We start from the raw sequence: 21,189 nt of genomic DNA, 5'->3' as shown, positions 1-21,189 counted from the left end.
ACATTTGTAAATCAGGTTTGTGCTTTTAATTTTTCCCAAAAAAAAAAAAAAAATAGTGAAATAGTTATGAATAATAACGCAAATTATTGGAAGTTATCTCTAATTAAATGATGTTTGTTTTTGCATTTAGTGACATTTATAGAGTTGAAGTCAGAATTATTAGCCCCCATGTATATTTTCCCCTACTTCTGTTTAATGAAAAGGGTTTTTTCCAACACATTATTTTAGTTTTAATAACTAATTTTTAATAACTGATGTCTTTTATCTTGGCCATGATGACAGCACATAATATTTGACAAAATATTTTTCAAGATAGTACTCAGCTAAAAAGTGACATTAAAAACAGACCCCCTGGTTATTCACATTTTTTTTAGATTTTTTTTGCAATAAAAATGACTGATTTTGAGGTGGTATTTGTAATAGATGTAATTAATGTTTAAATCTGACACAATGACACAAATCATAAAAATAAAGCTTCTTTATTTTGATCTCTTGTCAAGACGAGATCTAAAACAGATCTAAAACATTAGGAATTAATTCAGAGGAAGGTTGTATACCTCTTATTTTTATCCACGATCTTTCTTTCTCTCGGATTTTACTCCTGGAGTCTCTGACATCATGTACCTCACTCAGGACATGCGTTAGTGCTTCCCCTATTTTGATTTTATTTTATTTTTTTACAATTATTTGCAAACTGAAATACAGTTGAAATCAGAATTATTAACCCCCTTTGAATTTCTTTTTATTTTTAAAATATTTCCCAAATTATGTTTAATAGGGCAAGGAAATTTTCACAGTATGTCTGATAAGATTTTTTCTTCTAGAGAAAGTCGTATTTGTTTTATTTTGGCTAGAATAAAAGCAGTTTTTATTTAAAAAAAACAAAAAACAAAAAAAACATTTTAAGGTCAAAATTATTATCTCCTTTAAGCTATATTTTTTTCCATAGTCTACTGAACAAACCATCGTTATACAATAACTTGCCTAATTACCCTAACCTGACTAGTTAACCTAATTAGCCCAGTTAAGCCTTTAAATGTCATTTTAAGCTGTATAGAAGTGTCTTGAAGAATATCTAGTCAAATATGATTTACTGTCATCATGACGAAGATAAAATACATCAGTTATTAGAGATGAGTTATTAAAACTATTATGATTAGAAATGTGCTGAAGAAATCTGCTCTCCGTTAAACAAAAATTGGGGAAAAAAATAAACAGGGGGTCTAATAATTCTAACTGTAAATATGATTTGATTATATGGTTTGGAATTTGATGTTTTATGAAATTATTGAAATTTTTGTGATTATTTTGCGTTTAGTTAAGAATTTTGCAGGATTGCAAAAATGGGTGATTTTTTTTTGTTGATTTTGCGATGGATTCAGCAATAGCAGAATGACAACAAACTAGGGGTTCAGATAAAAGGCTTATTTTAAAGATTAATTAAATTTTTAATGAATTAAAGAATAATTAAAGATTAATTAGGTTAATTAGTAAGACATTGTATAACGATGGTTTGTTCTGTATACAAAGCTGAACACAAAGCTAAAGGGGGCTAATAATATTGACCCTAAAATGGTTTTAAAAAAATTAAGAACTGCTTTTATTCTAGCTGAAATAATATAAACAAGACTTTCTCCAGAAGAAAAAATCTTATCAGACATACTGTGAAAATTTCCTTGCTCTGTTAAACATAGTTTGGGAAATATTTAAAAAAAGAAAAAAAAAATCAAAGAGGGGCTAATAATTCTGACTTCAACTATATATATAAATATATATATATATATATATATATATATATATATATATATATATATATATATATATATATATATACATACTATATATATATATATATATATATATATATATATATATATATATATATATATATATATATATATATATATATATATATATACATACATACTATATATATATATTTTACTGTTTATATAGTCACATAAAACAGTAAAAGATACACAGAGGACAGAAGGCAATAAAGTTCTATGTAACTGGTTTTAGTCGTGTAAATGTTTTCATTGCATTTCCATGTTTAATGCGCTTTATTCCAGGCCATTGCATTGGCAATATAAGAGTGAGATTAAACCAATTTGTTTAGATTTTTTTTTTCCTTCTGTGAAACTTTTCCATTAACATCCAATACACAGAGTGAATTAATATCTATTTAAAGATGTCGGACAAACAATTTGAGTAACTCATAAATCTAATCACATCAGGGATCAGTGAGCCTGAAGTCTTTCATTTGCATTAACGTTATGGAGCAGAAGCCTGACTCTGACTGCTGCTGTACAATTAAAAATGAAACTATTTAAGCTGCTGTACAGTTTATATTTTATTAAGGAAAAAGTTGAGTCCATTTAAAAATGTATGATTTATAAAACATTGCAGAGAGATCGACTGTACTGCCAGTGTTAAATAAGACAGATTGCATTTAACTGACTTTTCAATTAAAGCTGAATTACTGCTAAATAAATACATGCAATGGATTTTGTGTTTAAATTCATAAAACAATGTGTTTAATAACAATTGAATATAAATTAATATAGTTTGACAACTAATACAGATATAAAGTAAGTTTCATCATTACACCAGGCGGTGGAGACTTTTATAACTGTATTAGAATTGAATCATTGACTCGATAGATTGTTCAAAACACTGAATCATTTAAGGCAAGGCAAGGCAAGTTTATTTATATAGCACATTTCATACACAGTGGCAATTCAAAGTGCTTTACATAAACAAGAATAAAAGAAACAAGTAAAATAAAAATAAAAACAAATAATAAAACGGATTAAAAAACATAAAACAGGTAAAATGTGAAATAAAAGAATGAAGAAGAGGAGAAAAACTGGCGCAATCTGTCGGGCTAAACAGATGTGTTTTCAGTCTTGATTTGAATGTGCCTAATGTTGGAGCACATCTGATCATTTCTGGAAGCTGATTCCAGCAGCGAGGGGCATAGTGGCTGAAAGCTGATTCACCCTGCTTTGACTGAACTCTTGGAACTTCTAGTTTATATGATCCTAATGATCTGAGTGATCTGTTGGGTTTGTATTCAGTGAGCATATCTGTAATGTATTTAGGTCCTAGGCCATTTAGTGATTTATAGACCAGTAATAATACTTTAAAATCTATTCTGAATGTAACTGGCAGCCAGTGTAAAGACCTGAGGACAGGTGTGATGTGCTCTGATTTTCTGGTTCTGGTCAGAATCCTGGCCGCAGTGTTCTGGATGAGCTGCAACTGTCTAACGGTCTTTTTGGGAAGGCCAGTGAGGAGTCCATTACAGTAATCCACCCTGCTGCTGATAAAAGCATGAACAAGTTTCTCTAAATCTTCACTGGAAACAAAGCATCTGATTCTTGCTATGTTTTTGAGATGATAGTATGCTGATTTACTGACTGCTTTGACATGACTGTTGAAACTCAGATCTGACTCCAGAGTCACACCAAGATTCTTGACCTTATTTTTTGTTGTTTGACCTTTAGAGCCAAGGTACGCATTTACCTTGAGAACCTCATCTCTGTTCCAAAACACAATCATTTCAGTTTTCTCTTTGTTTACCTGAAGAAAATTTTGGCATTTTTATCAAGAAAACAAGTCAGTGACACTATTGATTAACCAATTATTTAAAACAACCAAGTATTCAGTATTGACAAGTGAGTGAGTGAACTACTGAATCCTTCATTCACAAATGTTAACAAAACTCTGAACATTCATTCAAGTGAGTTACTGACTCAATCACTGAAACAAATATAGCAAAATATTAGGTGCGTTCTTAAAGCGATGAATACCGGTTAGAAATTTAGTCCGGATTGATTGCCGACGCCATGTGACTATCCAACCTGATCTCAAACATAAGCATTTTACGTTTTGTCAGTTTAGAGGCTAATTCGTACGAGTTCAGTCGTACAAAAATGTACGATTTTAAAAAGGAGGTGTGGCACCTAACCCCACCCCTAACCCCAACCGTCATTGGGTGATGAGCAAATCGTACTATACTGTACGAATTACATCGTACAAATTCATACGAATTAGCCACTAAATCAAAAAGTTACGAATTGCCGTGAGATTGCGTTGGACTGTCACATGTGATATCAATGTACGGCAACAGCGCTCCGAGATCAGACGACTGATTTAGCCAGTGCAGCAGCTTTGATATTTTTAGTATTATTTATTATATACATATTAAAATTTGTTTTTATTAAAAATAAGCTTAAAGAGGCTAATAATGTTGTTCCTAAATGGTGTTAAAAATTAAAAACTGCTTTTATTCTAGCCAAATTAAAACAAACAAAACTTTCGCCAGAAGAAATTATATTATCTAACATACTGTGAAAATGTCCTTGCTCTTATTCATTCATTCATTTTCTTGTCGGCTTAGTCCCTTTATTAATCTGGAGTCGCCACAGCGGAATGAACCGCCAATTTATCCAGCAAGTTTTACGCAGCGGATGCCCTTCCAGCCGCAACCCATCTCTGGGAAACATACACACACACACACTCGTACACTACGGACAATTTAGCCTATACCCAATTCACCTGTACCACATGTCTTTGGACTGTGAGGGAAACCGGAGCACCCGGAGGAAACCCACGCGAAGGCAGGGAGAACATGCAAACTCCACACAGAAACTCTGAACTCTCTTTCAGAGACACTTCCTTTTTATACCACAGTTGTTTACTATAACTTCCTCTTTTTTGCCTTCCATGCATCTTCTCTTAACAGACGACCTTTTAAGGCAAATGTCTCCTCATAGCACACACACGGCTCTTACACAGCTCATACATCCTGTCCTATCTCAGAACTCTCTGCCCTTTCTACGCACCCTTGCGACACTTCTCTATTTTGTGCATGCGATTTGCAGCACTTAGCAGTTTGCATGGAAAACATGTAAAAATTTTATTTCAACTAAAAAACACCACAGCCACTGCCTCGCCCCGTCCTTGCTCTTTTAAACATAATTTGGAAAATATTAAAAAAATGTAAAAAAAATTAAAGGGGGGCTAATAATTCTGACTTCAACTGCATATTGATATTGAATTATTGTCCAGTCCTAGGTCAAAGTAAAGCAGTAATAAGTAGACTGATTACTTTTCAGGAAGTAATTAGTGATGTAATTAAATGACTATTTTTCAGTAGGAATCAGTAATCTGAATCTATTGCTTTTTTAAAGTAACTTACCCAACACTGACAGATCGCTGCCCGCCTGACTTCTAAAGAGAGCTTTCTCTTTTCTTTTATTTACTAGTTAAAGAGAAAAAACACATCATCAAAGAGTCTGTCAAAAACACATTTACAGAAATGCGATTCACGCACACTCAGATGTGTTTGTCAATGGCAGCGGTACTGTATATCCACAGGGAGCAGAGAATGCTGGGTAGGAGACTGTGGCGGGTGTCTGAGGGCGGGTTTGTGTCAGTTTTCAGGTCTCTCTCTCCCACACACACACACACACGCAGCTTGACAGACTGGAGGAGTATTAAAAGCACAGAAACGCAGGAGCGACGGAGAGCCTCCCCCTCATAAAGTCGCTGTCATAAACGCTTCTCGTCGCCAGGCGTTGTGTGGCGGTCCGGAGACGGTTGCCAGGCAACCCCGCGCTGCATTGATATGCGAGTTGGAGGGAATCAGGGGAAGCCTTCGCCTCTTCGGGATACAATCCTCTCTCTGATAACACTCGCTCAGGGCTTCACATCGCATTCAGCACTGCGAGGCAGAACATGTCCTAGTTTTCATCTCACAGATGTGCAGATTGAGGACTCTTTCAACACCTGAAGTTTTACACGAGCGCTTCTTTTTGTTGTTCGGTAAATCTTCGAAAGTGCTTTCAGGAATTTTGAGGAAGATTTCTTAATATGAATTTCTCAAGGAGTCGCGTGGATTGCGCAGAAGCAAAAACAGGAGAGAAAGCTGGTAGGTTTTGCTGAGAGTCACTTAATATTTCAACAGAATGTTGGATCTTCAAAATCTTTAGACTGAGAATCCTCAAAGACTGTGATGGAAAGAAAAGTGTTTTCCGTAAGGAGGCACATGGATTCAGCAGAAACTAAATAAACAAACAGAAACAGAAGAGAAACCTGTTCATTTTGTTTGTTTGTTTGTTTTAAGAGTGAATTTATATTTTGAAGTTTTAAATGAGCTCCTTTTTTGTTCTTCTGTAAATCTTCAACAAAAAAAGTGCTTTCAGGAATTTTGAGGAAGATTTCTTAACATGGATTTCTCAATGAGTCTCGTGGATTGAGCAGAGGCAAAAACAGAAGAGAAAGCTGGGAGGTTTTGCTGAGAGTGGCTTTATATTTCAAAAGAATTTTGGATCTTCAGAATCTTTAAACTGAGAATCTTCCAAGACTGTGATGGAAAGAAAAGCGTTGTCCTCAAAGAGTCGCAAGCATTGATTAGAAACAAAATAAACTGAATCAGAAACAGAGGAGGAAGCTGTTCATTTTTTTTTGTTTGTTTTTTGTTTTGAGAGTGACTTTATATTCTGAAGTTTTAAATCAGCTCCTTTTTTGTTCAGTAAATCTTCAAAAGTGCTTTCAGGATTTTTAAGAACAATTTCTTAATATGGATTTCTCAAGGAGCCGCTTGGACTGAGCAGAAAAATAAACAGGTACAGAAAAGATAACTGTCCATTTTATTTTTATTATTTGAATTTATTTATTTATTTATTTATTGAGAGTGATTTTACGTTCTGAATTTTTAAATGAGCTCCTTTTTTGTTCTTCTGTAAATCTTCAAAAGTGCTTTCAGGATATTTGAGAAAGATTTCTTAGTATGGATTTCTGAACGAGTCTTGTGGATTGAACAGAAGCAAAAACAGAAGAGAAAGCTGGGAGGTTTTGCTGAAAGTGGTTTTATGTTCCAAAAAATTTGGGGATCTTCAGAATCTTTAAACTGAGAATCTTCCAAGACTGTGATGGAAAGAAAAGCGTTGTCCTCAAAGAGTCGCAAGCATTGAGCAGAAACAAAATAAACTGAATCAGAAACAGAGGAGGAAGCTGTTCATTTTTTTTTTGTTTTTTTGTTTTGAGATTTACTTTATATTCTGAAGTTTTAAATGAGCTCCTTGTTTGTTGTTCAATAAATCTTCAAAAGTGCTTTCAGGAATTTTAAGAACGATTTCTTAATTTGAATTCCTCAAGGAGCCGCTTGGACTGAGCAGGAGCAAAAAAATAAAAAAAAACAGGTACAAAAAAGATAACTGTCCGTTTTATTTTTATTATTATAATTTATTTATTTATTTATTCATTTATTGAGAGTGACTATATTCTGAAGTTTTAAATGAGTTCCTTTTTTGTTGCTCAATAAATCTCTAAAAGTCCTTTTAGGAATTTTGAGGAAGATTTCTTAGTATTTATTTCTCAACGAGTCTTGTGGATTGAGCAGAAGCAAAAACAGAAGAGAAAGCTGGGACGTTTTGCTGAGAGTGGCTTTATATTTCAAAAGAATTTTGGATCTTCAGAATCTTTAAACTGAGAATCCTCGAAGACTGTGATGGAAAGAAAAGCGTTGTCCTCAAAGAGTCGCAAGCATTGAGCTGAAACAAAATAAACTGAATCAGAAAAAGAAGAAAGCTGCTCATTTTGTTTTTTGAGAGTGACTTTTTATTCTGAAGTTTTAAATGAGCTCCGTTTTTGTTGTTCAATAAATCTTCAAAAGTGCTTTTAGAATATTTGAGGACGATTTCTTAATACAGATTTCTCAAGGAGTCTCGTGGATTGAGCAGAAACAAAAACAGAAGAGAAAGCTCTCAGTTTTTTTGAGAGTGACTTAATATTTCAACAGAATGTTGGATCTTTAGAATCCTCAAAGACTATGATGAAAAGCATTGTTCTCAAAGAATCACATGCATTAAGAAACAAAATAAACAGAAACAGAGGAGAACGCTGTTCATTTGTTTGTTTGTTTTGAAAGTGACTTCATAATCTGAAGTGTTTCGAGAATTTTGAGGAAGATTTCCTAATAGCAATTTCTCTGAAAGCTCGCGTGGATTGAGCAGAAGCAAAAACAGAAGAGAAAGCTGTTCATTTTGGGGGCTTTATTTTGAGAGTGACTTTATATCTGAACATAATTTTGGATCTTCAGAATCTTTGGACTGAGAATCCTGAAAGACAAATGGAAAGAGCAGTGTTTTCCTCGAGGAGTCGCATGCATTGAGCAGAAACAGAAACAGAAGAGAAAGCTGATTTTTTTTTTTGTTTGTTTGTTTTGAAAGTGACTTTATATTCTGAAGTTTTAAATGAGCTCCATGTTTGTTTAGTAAATATTCAAAGGTATTTCAGGAATTTTGATGAAGATTTCTCAAGGCATGGATTGAGCAGAAGAAAAAACAGAAGAGAAAGCTGGTCATTTTTTTGAGAGTGGCTTTATATCTCATAACATAATTTGGGATTCTCAGACTCTAGGAACTGTCGAAACCTCACAGACTGTGATGGAAGAAAAGTGTTTTTTTTTCTTAAGGAGTCACATGCATTGAGCAGAAACAAAAAATAAACAGAAACAGAGGAGAACGCTGTTCATTTGTTTGTTTGTTTTGAAAGTGACTTCATAATCTTTAAAAGATTTCCTAATACGCATTTCTCCAGAAGCTCACGTGGATTGAGCCAAAGCAAAAACAGAAGAGAAAGCTGTTCATTTTGGGGTTGTTGGTTTATTAAGAGTGACTTCATATATCAACAGAATTTTGGATCTTTAGAATCGTTAGACTGAAAATCCTGAAAGACAGATGGAAAGAGAAGGGTTTTCTTCAAGGAGTTGCATTCATTGAGCAGTAACCGAAACAGAAGAGAAAGCTCTTAATTTTTTTGTTTGTTTGTTTTGAGGGTGGCTTTATATTCTGAAGTTTTAAATGAGCTCCTTTTTTGTTGATCAATAAATCTTCAAAAGTGCTTTCAGAAATTTTGATGAAGATTTCTTAATATGGATTTTCCAAGGAGTCGTGTTGACTGAGCCGAAAGAAAAAAAACAGGTACAGAAGAGATAACTGTTTTATTTATTTATTTATTTATTTATTTATTTATTTACTTACTTATTTATTTATTGAGAGTAACTTTATATTCTTGATATTCTTTAAATGAGCTCCTTTTTTGTTGTTCAGTAAATCTTCAATGTGCTTTTAAGAACTGATGAAGATTTCCTATTACAGATTTCTCAAGTGGCTCACGTGGATTGAGCAGAAACAAAAGAGAAAGCTGTTCATTTTTATTATCTGAGAGTGAATTTATATCTCAAAACCGAATTTTAGCTTTTCTATAGACTGAGAATATTTATACCGACTCCTTTAACGACTGATGGAAAATGTTCAAAAGTTAATTTTGAGGACGATTTCCTAATTCGCATTTCTCCAGACCCTCAAATGGATTGAGCAGAGACAAAAACAGAAGAAAAGCTTGTTCGTTTTGTTGAGAGTGACTTTATATCTAAACAGATTGTTGGATCTTCAGAATCTTTAGACTGAGAATCCTTGAAGACTGTGATGGAAAGAAAAGCATTTTGCTGGAGGAGGCACATGGATTGAAGAGAAACAAAAGAAACAAGCTGTTCATTTATTTTTTTTTACTTTATATTCTGAAGTTTTAAATGAGCTCCCTAATTGTTGTTTAATAAATCTTCAAAAGTGCTTTCAGGGATTGATCAAGATTTCTTAATACAAACTTCTCAAGAAGCTCACAAGGATTGAGCAGAAACAAAAACAGAAGAGGAATCTGTTTGCTTTGGGGAATTTTATTTTTGAGAGTGACTTTATGTCTCATAACAGAATTCTTAATATGAATTTCTCAAGGAGTCGCATGGATTGAGCAGAAGTAAAAACGGAAGGGAAAGCTGGTAGTTTTTTAAGAGTGGCTTGATATCTCAACACAATTGTTAATCTTCAGAATCTTTAAACTGAGAATCCTCGAAGACTGTGATGGAAAGAAAAGCGTTTTCCTCAAGGAGTCGCACGCATTGAGCAGAAACAAAAGAGAGAGCTGTTCATTTTAAAATAAGTTCCCTTCTTGTTGTTCTGTAAATCTTCAAATGTGCTTTTAAGAATTTTGATGAAGATGAATAAATGTGGATTTCTCAATGAGTCGCGTGGATTGAGCAGAAGCAAAAACAGAAGAGAAAGCTGTTGGGTTTTATAAGAGTGACTTTATATCTCATGACTGAAGTTTGCCTTTTTTTTTGTAGACTGAAAGTCTTCAGACTGAATCCTCATTGACTGATTGACAATTTTCAAAAGTGCTTCTGGAATTTTGAGGAATATTTCCAAATGTGCATTTCTCAATAAGCTCACATGGATTGAGCAGAAACAAAAGCAGAATATAAAGCTGTTATTTTTGTGTGAGTTTGATTATTTGAGAGTGGCTTTATATCTCATATACAGAATGTTGGACCTTAGAATCTTTAGACTGAGAATTCTCAAAAACTGTGATGGAAAGAAACGTGTTGTCCTCAAGAAATTGTATAGATTGAGCAGAAACAAAACAGAAACAAGAGAAAGCTACTCATTTTTTAAATGATTTCAGAGTGACTATTTCATAACATAATGTTGTCTTTTTTTCAGACTGAGATGGAAAAAAAGATTGTTTTAATTTTTACGAATGAAGCTCTGGCTAATTAAATTAACCCGCCGTTTCCTCATCTGTTTATATCTGGCTCGTGAAAAGCGGAGGAGAGAGGAGCTCATGACGGCTCGTGAACACGTGAGATGAAACTGGGCAGGAAAACACTGGAGACTCAACGTAGGAACGCGCAGCCTGTCTCCGTGATTCGGGATCTCCCTGAAAGCTGAAGGATGATGGGAACGGACTGTCTGAGTGTTCAGGGATGTCTGCGCGTCTCAGAAAGACCAGCATGTCTGATGCGAAGTTTCTCCTGATGCTGTGCAAGGTAAGATCCTTCCCGTCTGCTAGGATCCAGAGGTGTTTGACCGAGTGCAAAAGAAGGAATGAGTTTAACGTTCATCCAGAGAACTTTTGAGAAGTCTATGTATTTCAGGCATGCATTCAAATACTGTTAAAAAGGAGTGAATTTAATAAGCAAAAGTGATATTACAGAAAGAGGTTATTTAAATGTATTTACTCAAGTCTGTACATTGAAAAAAATACTTTTCTAGCTTAGATTTTTTTGCCTTGTTTCTATTTCAAATATCTATATAATAATAATAATTAATATTATTATTATTATTAATTATCTTTTGTTTCCATTGAAGAAAGAAGGTTATACACTGCAAAAAAACAACAACAACAACTTGTCTTTACTTCTAGTTTTTTGTCCACATACATAAAAATTCTTAAATTAAGAAGCATTTTCTAGACAAGAAAAAATCCTGTCTTGTTTTCATAAATAATATGTTTTGCTTTAAAACAAGCACAATAATCTGCCAATGAAGTAAAATTAATGTATGTCTAAATAAAAACAAGATTCATGGGGAAAACTCACTTAATTTTGTCTGATAATTTTTGAAAACAAGACTATCTTAGTTGCTTGTCTAGAAAATGCTTCTTAATGTAAGAATTTTTTATATATGTGGACAAAAAACTAGAAGTAAAGACAAGGTTTTTTTTTTTTTTTTTGCAGTGTATAACCTTCTTTCTTCAATGAAACAAAAGATAATTAATAATAATAATAATAATAGTATTAATAGTATCAGCAATGCATGTTATTTATAATGAGATTTTCCTAAACCTAAAGTGCAAAAGTAAGTTTCGTGCTCATTGAGAGAAATTGAAATGTATTTCATGCATGTGTTCCAATACTGTAAAATAAGAGTGAATAAAATATGCATGAGTGATAATACGGAAAAAGCTTATTCAATTTTATTTACCCAAGTCTGTACACTGCCAAAAAGTTTTCCTTGCTTTAAGATCATTTCTAGTCCAAATATTTAAAAACCTTAAATTAAGAAGCATTTTCTAGACAAGCAAAAAATGTTTTCTTGATTTCAAAAATATGAGTCTTTTCTTAAAACAAGCTAAATAATCTGTCAGTGGGGTAGGCAAAATAATCTTATGTCAAAAAGTTTTGTGGGAAAAACTCACTTTATTTTGGCTGATTATTTCTGAAAACATGACCATATTTATTACTTGTCTAGAAAATACTTCTTGATTTAAGAATTTTTATGTATGTGGACAAAAACATAGAAGTTAAGACACGTTTTTTTTTTTTTTTTTTTTTTTTTGCAGTGTATAACCTTCTTTCCTCAATGAAACAAAATACAATTAATAATAATAATAGTAATAATAGTATCAGTAATGCATTTTATTTATAATGAGCTTTTCCTAAACCTAAAGTGCAAAAGTAGGAACAAGTTTCGTGCTCATTGAGAGAACTTGAAATGTATTTCATGCATGCATTCAAATACTGTAAAATAAGAGTGAATAAAATATGCATGAGTGATAATACAGAAAAAGCTTATTCAAATTTATTTACCCAAGTCTTTACACTGCCAAAAAGTTTTTCTTGCTTTAAGATCATTTCTAGTCCAAATATTTAAAAACCTTAAATTAAGAAGCATTTTCTAGACAAGCAAAAAATATTTTCTTGATTTCAAAAATATGTGAGTGTTTTCTTAAAACAAGCTAAATAATCTGCCAGTGGAGTAGGCAAAATAATCTTATGTCAAAAAGTTTTGAGGGAAAAACTCACTTTATTTTGGCTGATTATTTCTGAAAACATGACCATATTTATTACTTGTCTAGAAAATACTTCCTAATTTAAGAATTTGGTAACACTTTACAATAGCTACACACTGTGAATTCTTTACTAAGCATTGGCATCTTGTCAATTCATTATTTGTTAAGCATTAACTCTACGTTAATAAGCGTTAGTAAGCAGTTTATGACTGCAGCTACAAATGCTGTATTCTTGACTTATAAGCACCTGTATAAAGTGCTTAATAATTGTATTTTCATGTTTAGTTAATGATTTATTTGTCATTACTAAATTAAGTATTGCATTATTTACACAAATCATTTCTATTTAAAAGTAGTTGAAGGTTTTTAGGATAATTCAGAATGAGTTACTAAACGATTAATAAACTATTGAAATCAACGTTTATATGTCTTATTATTCAGGCATATATTAATAGTAAACTAATATCTTAATAAATGCTTTATTAACTCAACTTCATGCAGTTTTTGGACTTAATCTAAAGTGAGGACTAAGGATGCTTTATAAATCCCTTACGAATGACAATTAAAGGCTCAGAATAAAATGAACTATAATCTTTACAATCTTTTCTAAAAAGTAAATTTACTGTAAAGTTTAATCATTGCTGAATAACAGGAGTGCCAAAATATGACATAAAACTGGATAAAACAACAACAACAATATAATAATGTAACAATAAAATAAGATGCAGTGTTTAAACTCTACAGTGATTTTATTTTAGATCAGGTTGCAAAGTTTTATTTGTCATTTGAAGTATAGTTTCATTTGGGTATCTTTAAATGAATAGGAATGAATAATGTCATTCTTCCTGTTTAGAATTGAACTGAGCCTTTATTTGTCATTTATAAGGGATTTATAAAGCATTAATAGTCCTCACTTTAGATTAGGTCACAAAACTAGATGAAGTTGAGTTAATAAAGCATTTATTAACACATATAGTAACCATTAATATATGCCTGAACAATAAGACATATAAACGTTGATTTCAATAGTTCAATAATCATTTATTAACTAATTCTGAATGATCCTACAAACCCTCAACTACTCTGAAATACAAAGGGTTTGTAAATAATGGAATACTTAAATTAGTAATGAAAAATAAATCATTAACTAAATATGAAAATATAATTATTAAACACATTATAAATATGTTTGTAAGTCAAGAATACAGCATTTATAGCTGCAGTTATAAACTGTTTACTAACACTTATTAATGTAGAGTTAATGCTTAACAGATAATGAATTTACTATTTGCTAATGCTTAATGAATGATTTATAGTGTGTAGTTATTATAAAGTGTTCCAAAGAATTTTTGGTAACACTTTATTGGTCCATTTGAGTATTAGTCGACTGTCTGCTTAAATCTGCTGATTCTGCTTCTTTAACAGACATTTAACTGACTATAAGAAACTATGCAAGTACATTACACTAACCCTAACTTAACAGTCTACTTATAATCTAATGAGAATTAGTTGTAACGAACTTAAATTCAACAAACGGACCATCAAAATAAAGTGTGACCGATTTTAGATATTTGGACTAGAAATAAGACAAAAATGTAAGATTTCTATTTTTTTTTTTTACAGTATACAACCTTGTTTCTTCAATAAAACAAACAAACAAAAAATTAATAATAATAATAGTATCAGTAATGCATTTTATTTATAATGTGCTTTTCTTAAACTCAAAAGTAGTGAGAATTGTCACTTAAATTAAAGTGTTACTCATGCAAATTTAGGACCCTATCATATATCCGGCGCAATGTGGCGCAAGGCGCGACACAATTGTCGTTTGCTAGTTTCAGCTTGGCGCGAGAGTCGTTTTGACGTTTTCCGCCACGCTGTTTAAATAGCAAATGCATTTGCGCTCATATGTGGTCTATAAAGGAAAGTGTTCTGAGGCGCACTGCTGGCGCGTTGCTATTTTGAGAAACTACAATAGATTTTTCAATAGACCAGAACAAAGCCGGTCTATTGTCCAGCGCAGAGCAAGTTAGTTGTGCGCCTCGCTTACACACTGCTTAATACATACAAGATGTAGAGCAATACGAAAATATCTTTACATATGAAAAAGAATTAAAATATTAAGGATATATATATAGGATATAATAAGGATATATATAGGATATGAATATAAAGGATTAAAATATTACAAAACATATTAGTTTCTAGCCTACATAAATTTAAAAAACACTGCCTTCATGTCTTCTTCATCTCGGGAGGCTTTTTCAGTTCATTCATAACAATTTGCTTTTGTATAATGTTATTATTATTAGCAGTATTATTTATTATATCCATATTTATATTTGTTTTATTAAAAACAAGCTTAGATTTGCCCACCTGTCAGGTTTTAGACCATATGGGGCACAGCATGTGTTTTAGGATATAACTCAGGTTTTTGAACACACTTGGTTATTGTTGTTCATTTATTGGTTTGCTGGAAATTAGAACTGAATTTAGAAATAGTTTTGAAACGAATATTTGCGCTTAACAAACGCAAAAAAAAAAAAATATTTATAGGCTAATTGATATCTGTGCGTACAAGGTTCCCCTATCCATGAGAGCGAAAGTGATAGTAGATCATGAGATGCCTTATCTCTCATTTACGCACTGCAGATGCTCTGTTTAACTGTTTTCTTCAACCCAGGCTCATTGTGTAAATGTAGTCCTGCGGACATTTCTGGAGGCCGCGGAATACGTCCCAGCAGGTACATATGGCTGCAGTTTTTGTTTTTGCGAATCCGCGAGAGGCCGATGTTGTGCGCTTTTTTGCATCTCATACGCCTCTCGCGAGTGCAGTTCGCGGCCGCGCTGTTCTCACCAGATGCCGCTGTCCGACTGACCGGATGATTGACTGCGCGACCGGCCAATCGGCTGACCCGCCCTCCTCCTTCCCTGAACCCAACCAATTTTACCGATCGACCCGCCCGCCCGCTCACTTCCCTAAACCCGAGCAACAGTTTCCAAAAACCGTCCAAAAAAAGAAAAGCCCTGTTTTTTTTTTCCTACCGCGTTTTCGGATTTCACCGCGTTCTCACCCTGTCACGAAACTCGTTCACTTAATTTTTGGGATTCTGTTTTTGTCTTACCTGATTGCTGGAACCGCTCTTCTCGGACTCGAAACCGATCGCCGTGGTCAACTCCTCTCCGCATCTCGAGCCTGCCGACGTACACGGTGAGCTGAGTGGACAAACGAGTTGCAGCGGGAAAGCCCTCCACAAGGAGGTATTGGTCGACCGGCCGGCCAGCAAGCGCAAAAGGGAACAGCGTCACACCACCCCGTAGCGTTCGCTTGAAAAAATAAATGCAGCCGTACGTACCTCCTGGGACGTATTCCACTGTCTCCAGAAACGTCTGCGGGACTACGTTTTCAGAATGAACTTGGGTTGGTTTTCTTGCTTGTGAAATGCTCAGTTTTTCCACTCACACTTACTTTACGTCATGGAAATAGCAAATGCACTCTTGGCACGATGCAGCTGGCTCTGAAAGGGAATGGGAGATGAGACTCTGATTGGTTTATTCTCAAAACACACCTATAACTCATTAAGAAAATAAACTCAACCCTTTTAGACCATGCGCCACGGTGCAAAGCGGATTTTTCCATCCTTAAATTAGCAAAAGTGGATTCTGACACGTCCTGAAAGCGTTTGCGCCCTGCGCTTTGCACTTTGCGCATGGACCGTCAAAATAGAGCCCTTAATGTGATTTAAGTCAGCTGAAAACAATTGAGTTTGATTACACTCGTCATGCATGTAAGTCAAAAGTACAGTAGTCAGATATTTCCCAATGACTCTTCATATAATTTGTGAGTTGCAAACAACCTTTTCTGATTGTTACAAGTCTTGTTATTTCTGCAACATTAGACTGAAATCCATTAAACACCTCACAGAAAGACGTGAACGCTGCTGGCGGACAGTTTCATCTGACATGCGTTTGCTCAGGAGTGTGAGTGTGTTTGTGCCGGGGCTGTTTATTTCAGATCAATGCCTACAGCAACACTGTCAGAGCAGGTTAATGTCTTCAGACTATTCATGTGCCTCAAATAATTCAAGTGGGAAAAGGTTAAATCGTTCACTTGTCCAGAGATGGCTTAGGATCAAATATTGGACATAGAGTTAAAGTCAGAATGATTAGCCCTGCCCAATTTCTGTTAAACAGAGAGAGTGTTTTCAGCACATTTCTAATCATAATAGTTTTAATAACTCATCTCTAATAACTGATTTATTTTATCTTTATCATGATGACAGTAAGTAATATTTGACTAGATATTTCAAGACACTTCTATACAGCTTAAAGTGACAATTAAAGGCTTAACTAGGTTAATTAGGGTAAAGTTAGAGTAATTAGGCAAGTTATTGTATAACAGTGGTTTGTTCTGTAGACTATCCAAAACAAATAATGCTTAAGGGGCTAATAATATTGACATTAAAGTGTTTTCAATAACAGTGTTGTAGTTAGCTAGTTAGGTAACCCCACCGATCCCAGAATGCTTTAAAACCCAAAATAAATCTCCATACTCTGACAATGAATTTATTTTACTTCAGCAAAGTGTACAAGTGTGTTACCAAACTGCACCACCTGCATTTAACAATAAAAAAAACACCATTCATCCCTTTAATCAAAATGAAAATAAATCAATCAAATAAAACAATATTATATAGTGTCTGGCTTTCTCTACACATTCCATCTGCTATTCAAAAATACGTAATATTTTTTTTCTAATGCATTATGCATGTAAACAAATGTGGACAAAACCTGCATTAATGCACAGATGGATGAGGCTCATTCTCAGAAAATATGTCAATGGAAAACAAAAAAGAAAACATACACCATTTCTAATCTCTAATAACTGATTTCTTTTATCTTTGTCATGATGACAGCACATAATATTAGACTAGATATTCTTCAAGACACTAGTATTCAGCTTAAAGTGACATTTAAAGGCTTTACTAGGGTAATTATGGTAAAGTTAGGGTAATTAGGCAAGTCATTGTATAACAGTGGTCTGTTCCGTAAACTATCCAAACCAAATATTTCTTCAGGGGGTTAATAATATTGACCTTAAAATGTTTTTTTTTTTTTTTTTTTTTTAAACTGCTTCTCTTCTAGACGAAATAAAACAAATAAGACTTTCTCCAGAGGAAAAAAACAATATAGGAAATACTGTGAAAAATTCCTGAATCTGTTAAACATCATTTGGGAAACATTTTTAAAAAAAGAGGAAAAAAAATTCACAGGAGGGAAAAAAAAATCTGATTTCAACTGTATATGGCATTCAATTGTATAATGAGTAAAAACAGTGTTTTAGTTAGCTAGTTAGGTAACCCCACCGATTCCAGAACTCTTTAAAACCCAAAATAAATCTCCATACTCTGACAATGAATTTATTTTACTTTAGCAAAGTGTACAAGTGTGTTACCAAGCGGCACCACCTGCATTTAACAATAAAAAAACACCATTCATCCCTTTAATCAAAATTAAAATAAATCAATTAAATAAAACAATATTATATAGTGTCTGGCTTTCTCTACACATTCCATCTGCCATTCAAAAATAAGTATTGGTGTTTCTAATGCATTATGCATGTAGACAAATGTGGACAAAACCTGCATTAATGCACAGATGGATGAGGCTCATTCTCAGAAAATATGTCAATGGAAAACAAAAAAGAAAACATACACCATTTCTAATCTCTAATAACTGATTTCTTTTATCTTTGTCATGATGACAGCACATAATATTAGACTAGATATTCTTCAAGACACTAGTATTCAGCTTAAAGTGACATTTAAAGGCTTAACTAGGGTAATTATGGTAAAGTTAGGGTAATTAGGCAAGTCATTGTATAACAGTGGTCTGTTCTGTAAACTATCCAAACCAAATATTTCTTGAGGGGGTTAATAATATTGACCTTAAAATGTTTTTTTTTTTTTTTTTTTTTAAACTGCTTCTCTTCTAGACGAAATAAAACAAATAATACTTTCTCCAGAGGAAAAAAACAGCATAGGAAATACTGTGAAAAATTCCTGAATCTGTTAAACATCATTTGGGAAATATTTAAAAAAAGAGGAAAAAAATTCACAGGAGGGAAAAAAAAAATCTGATTTCAACTGTATATGGCATTACAATTGTATAATGAGTAAAAACAGTGTTGTAGTTAGCTAGTTAGGTAAACCCACCGATTCCAGAACTCTTTAAAACCCAAAATAAATCTCCATACTCTGACAATGAATTTATTTTACTTTAGCAAAGTGTACAAGTGTGTTACCAAGCTGCACCACCTGCATTTAACAATAAAAAAACACCATTCATCCCTTTAATCAAAATAAAAATAAATCAATCAAATAAAACAATATTATATAGTGTCTGGCTTTCTCTACACATTCCATCTGCTATTCAAAAATAAGTATTGGTGTTTCTAATGCATTATGCATGTAAACAAATGTGGACAAAACCTGCATTAATGCACAGATGGATGAGGCTCATTCTCAGAAAATATGTATCAATGGAAAACAAAAAAGAAAACATACACCATTTCTAATCTCTAATAACTGATTTCTTTTATCTTTGTCATGATGACAGCACATAATATTAGACTAGATATTCTTCAAGACACTAGTATTCAGCTTAAAGTGACATTTAAAGGCTTAACTAGGGTAATTATGGTAAAGTTAGGGTAATTAGGCAAGTCATTGTATAACAGTGGTCTGTTCTGTAAACTATCCAAACCAAATATTTCTTCAGGGGGTTAATAATATTGACCTTAAAATGTTTTTTTTTTTTGTAGTTTTTTTTTTTTTGCTTCTCTTCTAGACGAAATAAAACAAATAAGACTTTCTCCAGAGGAAAAAATAGTATAGGAAATACTGTGAAAAATTCCTGAATCTGTTAAACATCATTTGGGAAATATTTAAAAAAAAGAGGAAAAAAAATTCACAGGAGGGAAAAAAAAAAATCTGATTTCAACTGTATATGGCATTACAATTGTATAATGAGTAAAAACAGTGTTTTAGTTAGCTAGTTAGGTAAACCCACCGATTCCAGAACTCTTTAAAACCCAAAATAAATCTCCATACTCTGACAATGAAATTATTTTACTTTAGCAAAGTGTACAAGTGTGTTACCAAATTCCACCACCTGCTTTTATCAATAAAAAAACACCATTCATCCCTTTAATCAAAATAAAAATAAATCAATCAAATAAAACAATATTATATAGTGTCTGGCTTTCTCTACACATTCCATCTGCTATTCAAAAATAAGTATTGGTGTTTCTAATGCATTATGCATGTAAACAAATGTGGACAAAACCTGCATTAATGCACAGATGGATGAGGCTCATTCTCAGAAAATATGTCAATGGAAAACAAAAAAGAAAACATACACCATTTCCAATCTCTAATAACTGATTTCTTTTTATCTTTGTCATGATGACAGCACATAATATTAGACTAGATATTCTTCAAGACACTAGTGTTCAGCTTAAAGTGACATTTAAAGGCTTAACTAGGGTAATTATGGTAAAGTTAGGGTAATTAGGCAAGTCATTGTATAACAGTGGTCTGTTCTGTAAACTATCCAAACCAAATATTTCTTGAGGGGGTTAATAATATTGACCTTAAAATGTTTTTTTTTTTTGTTTTTTTTTAAACTGCTTCTCTTCTAGACGAAATAAAACAAATAAGACTTTCTCCAGAGGAAAAAACAGCATAGGAAATACTGTGAAAAATTCCTGAATCTGTTAAACATCATTTGGGAAATATTTAAAAAAAGAGGAAAAAAATTCACAGGAGGGAAAAAAAAAATCTGATTTCAACTGTATATGGCATTACAATTGTATAATGAGTAAAAACAGTGTTGTAGTTAGCTAGTTAGGTAAACCCACCGATTCCAGAACTCTTTAAAACCCAAAATAAATCTCCATACTCTGACAATGAATTTATTTTACTTTAGCAAAGTGTACAAGTGTGTTACCAAATTCCACCACCTGCTTTTATCAATAAAAAAACACCATTCATCCCTTTAATCAAAATAAAAATAAATCAATCAAATAAAACAATATTATATAGTGTCTGGCTTTCTCTACACATTCCATCTGCTATTCAAAAATAAGTATTGGTGTTTCTAATGCATTATGCATGTAAACAAATGTGGACAAAACCTGCATTAATGCACAGATGGATGAGGCTCATTCTCAGAAAATATGTCAATGGAAAACAAAAAAGAAAACATACACCATTTCTAATCTCTAACAACTGATTTCTTTTATCTTTGTCATGATGACAGCACATAATATTAGACTAGATATTCTTCAAGACACTTCTATTCAGCTTAAAGTAACATTTAAAGGCTTAACTACGTTAATTAGGGTAAAGTTAGGGTAGTTAGGCAAGTCATTGTATAACAGTGATTTTTCCAGGAGACAATCTAAAACAAATATTACTTAACCTGTTAGCCAGCACTCAATTTTGGGGATTTAAACCTACCTAACTTTAAATAGTAACAGTTCCT

The 21,189-nt window shown here is 32.9% G+C and overlaps 2 protein-coding genes across 7 annotated transcripts in view; one reads left to right on the top strand and one right to left on the bottom strand.

The window, feature by feature from the left end:
* The window catches only part of zgc:136872, a 413,995-nt gene that overhangs the window by 139,376 nt on the left and 253,430 nt on the right, over positions 1 to 21,189 (bottom strand). The window lies entirely within an intron of this gene.
* The window catches only part of tunar (TCL1 upstream neural differentiation-associated RNA), a 30,450-nt gene continuing 15,151 nt past the window's right edge, over positions 5,891 to 21,189 (top strand). Inside the window, exons 1-2 of one of the 3 annotated variants that reach the window (NM_001416148.1) lie at positions 5,891 to 5,938; positions 10,675 to 10,897. In NM_001416148.1, the coding sequence (NP_001403077.1) occupies positions 10,886 to 10,897 (12 nt within the window). In that variant the 5' untranslated portion in view covers positions 5,891 to 5,938; positions 10,675 to 10,885. Of the gene's footprint in view, positions 5,939 to 8,013; positions 8,994 to 10,673; positions 10,898 to 21,189 lie in introns of those variants that run through there. The other 2 variants (XM_087288445.1, XM_087288446.1) reach the window with 2 other exon arrangements.

This window comes from Danio rerio, chromosome 17 (assembly GCF_052040795.2).
Source record: "Danio rerio strain M-AB ecotype USA chromosome 17, GRCz13ab, whole genome shotgun sequence".
In the NCBI taxonomy this organism is placed as follows: Eukaryota; Metazoa; Chordata; class Actinopteri; order Cypriniformes; family Danionidae; genus Danio; species Danio rerio.
Note: the sequence above shows the minus strand (reverse complement) of the source record. Positions and strands in the feature narration are given on the sequence as shown.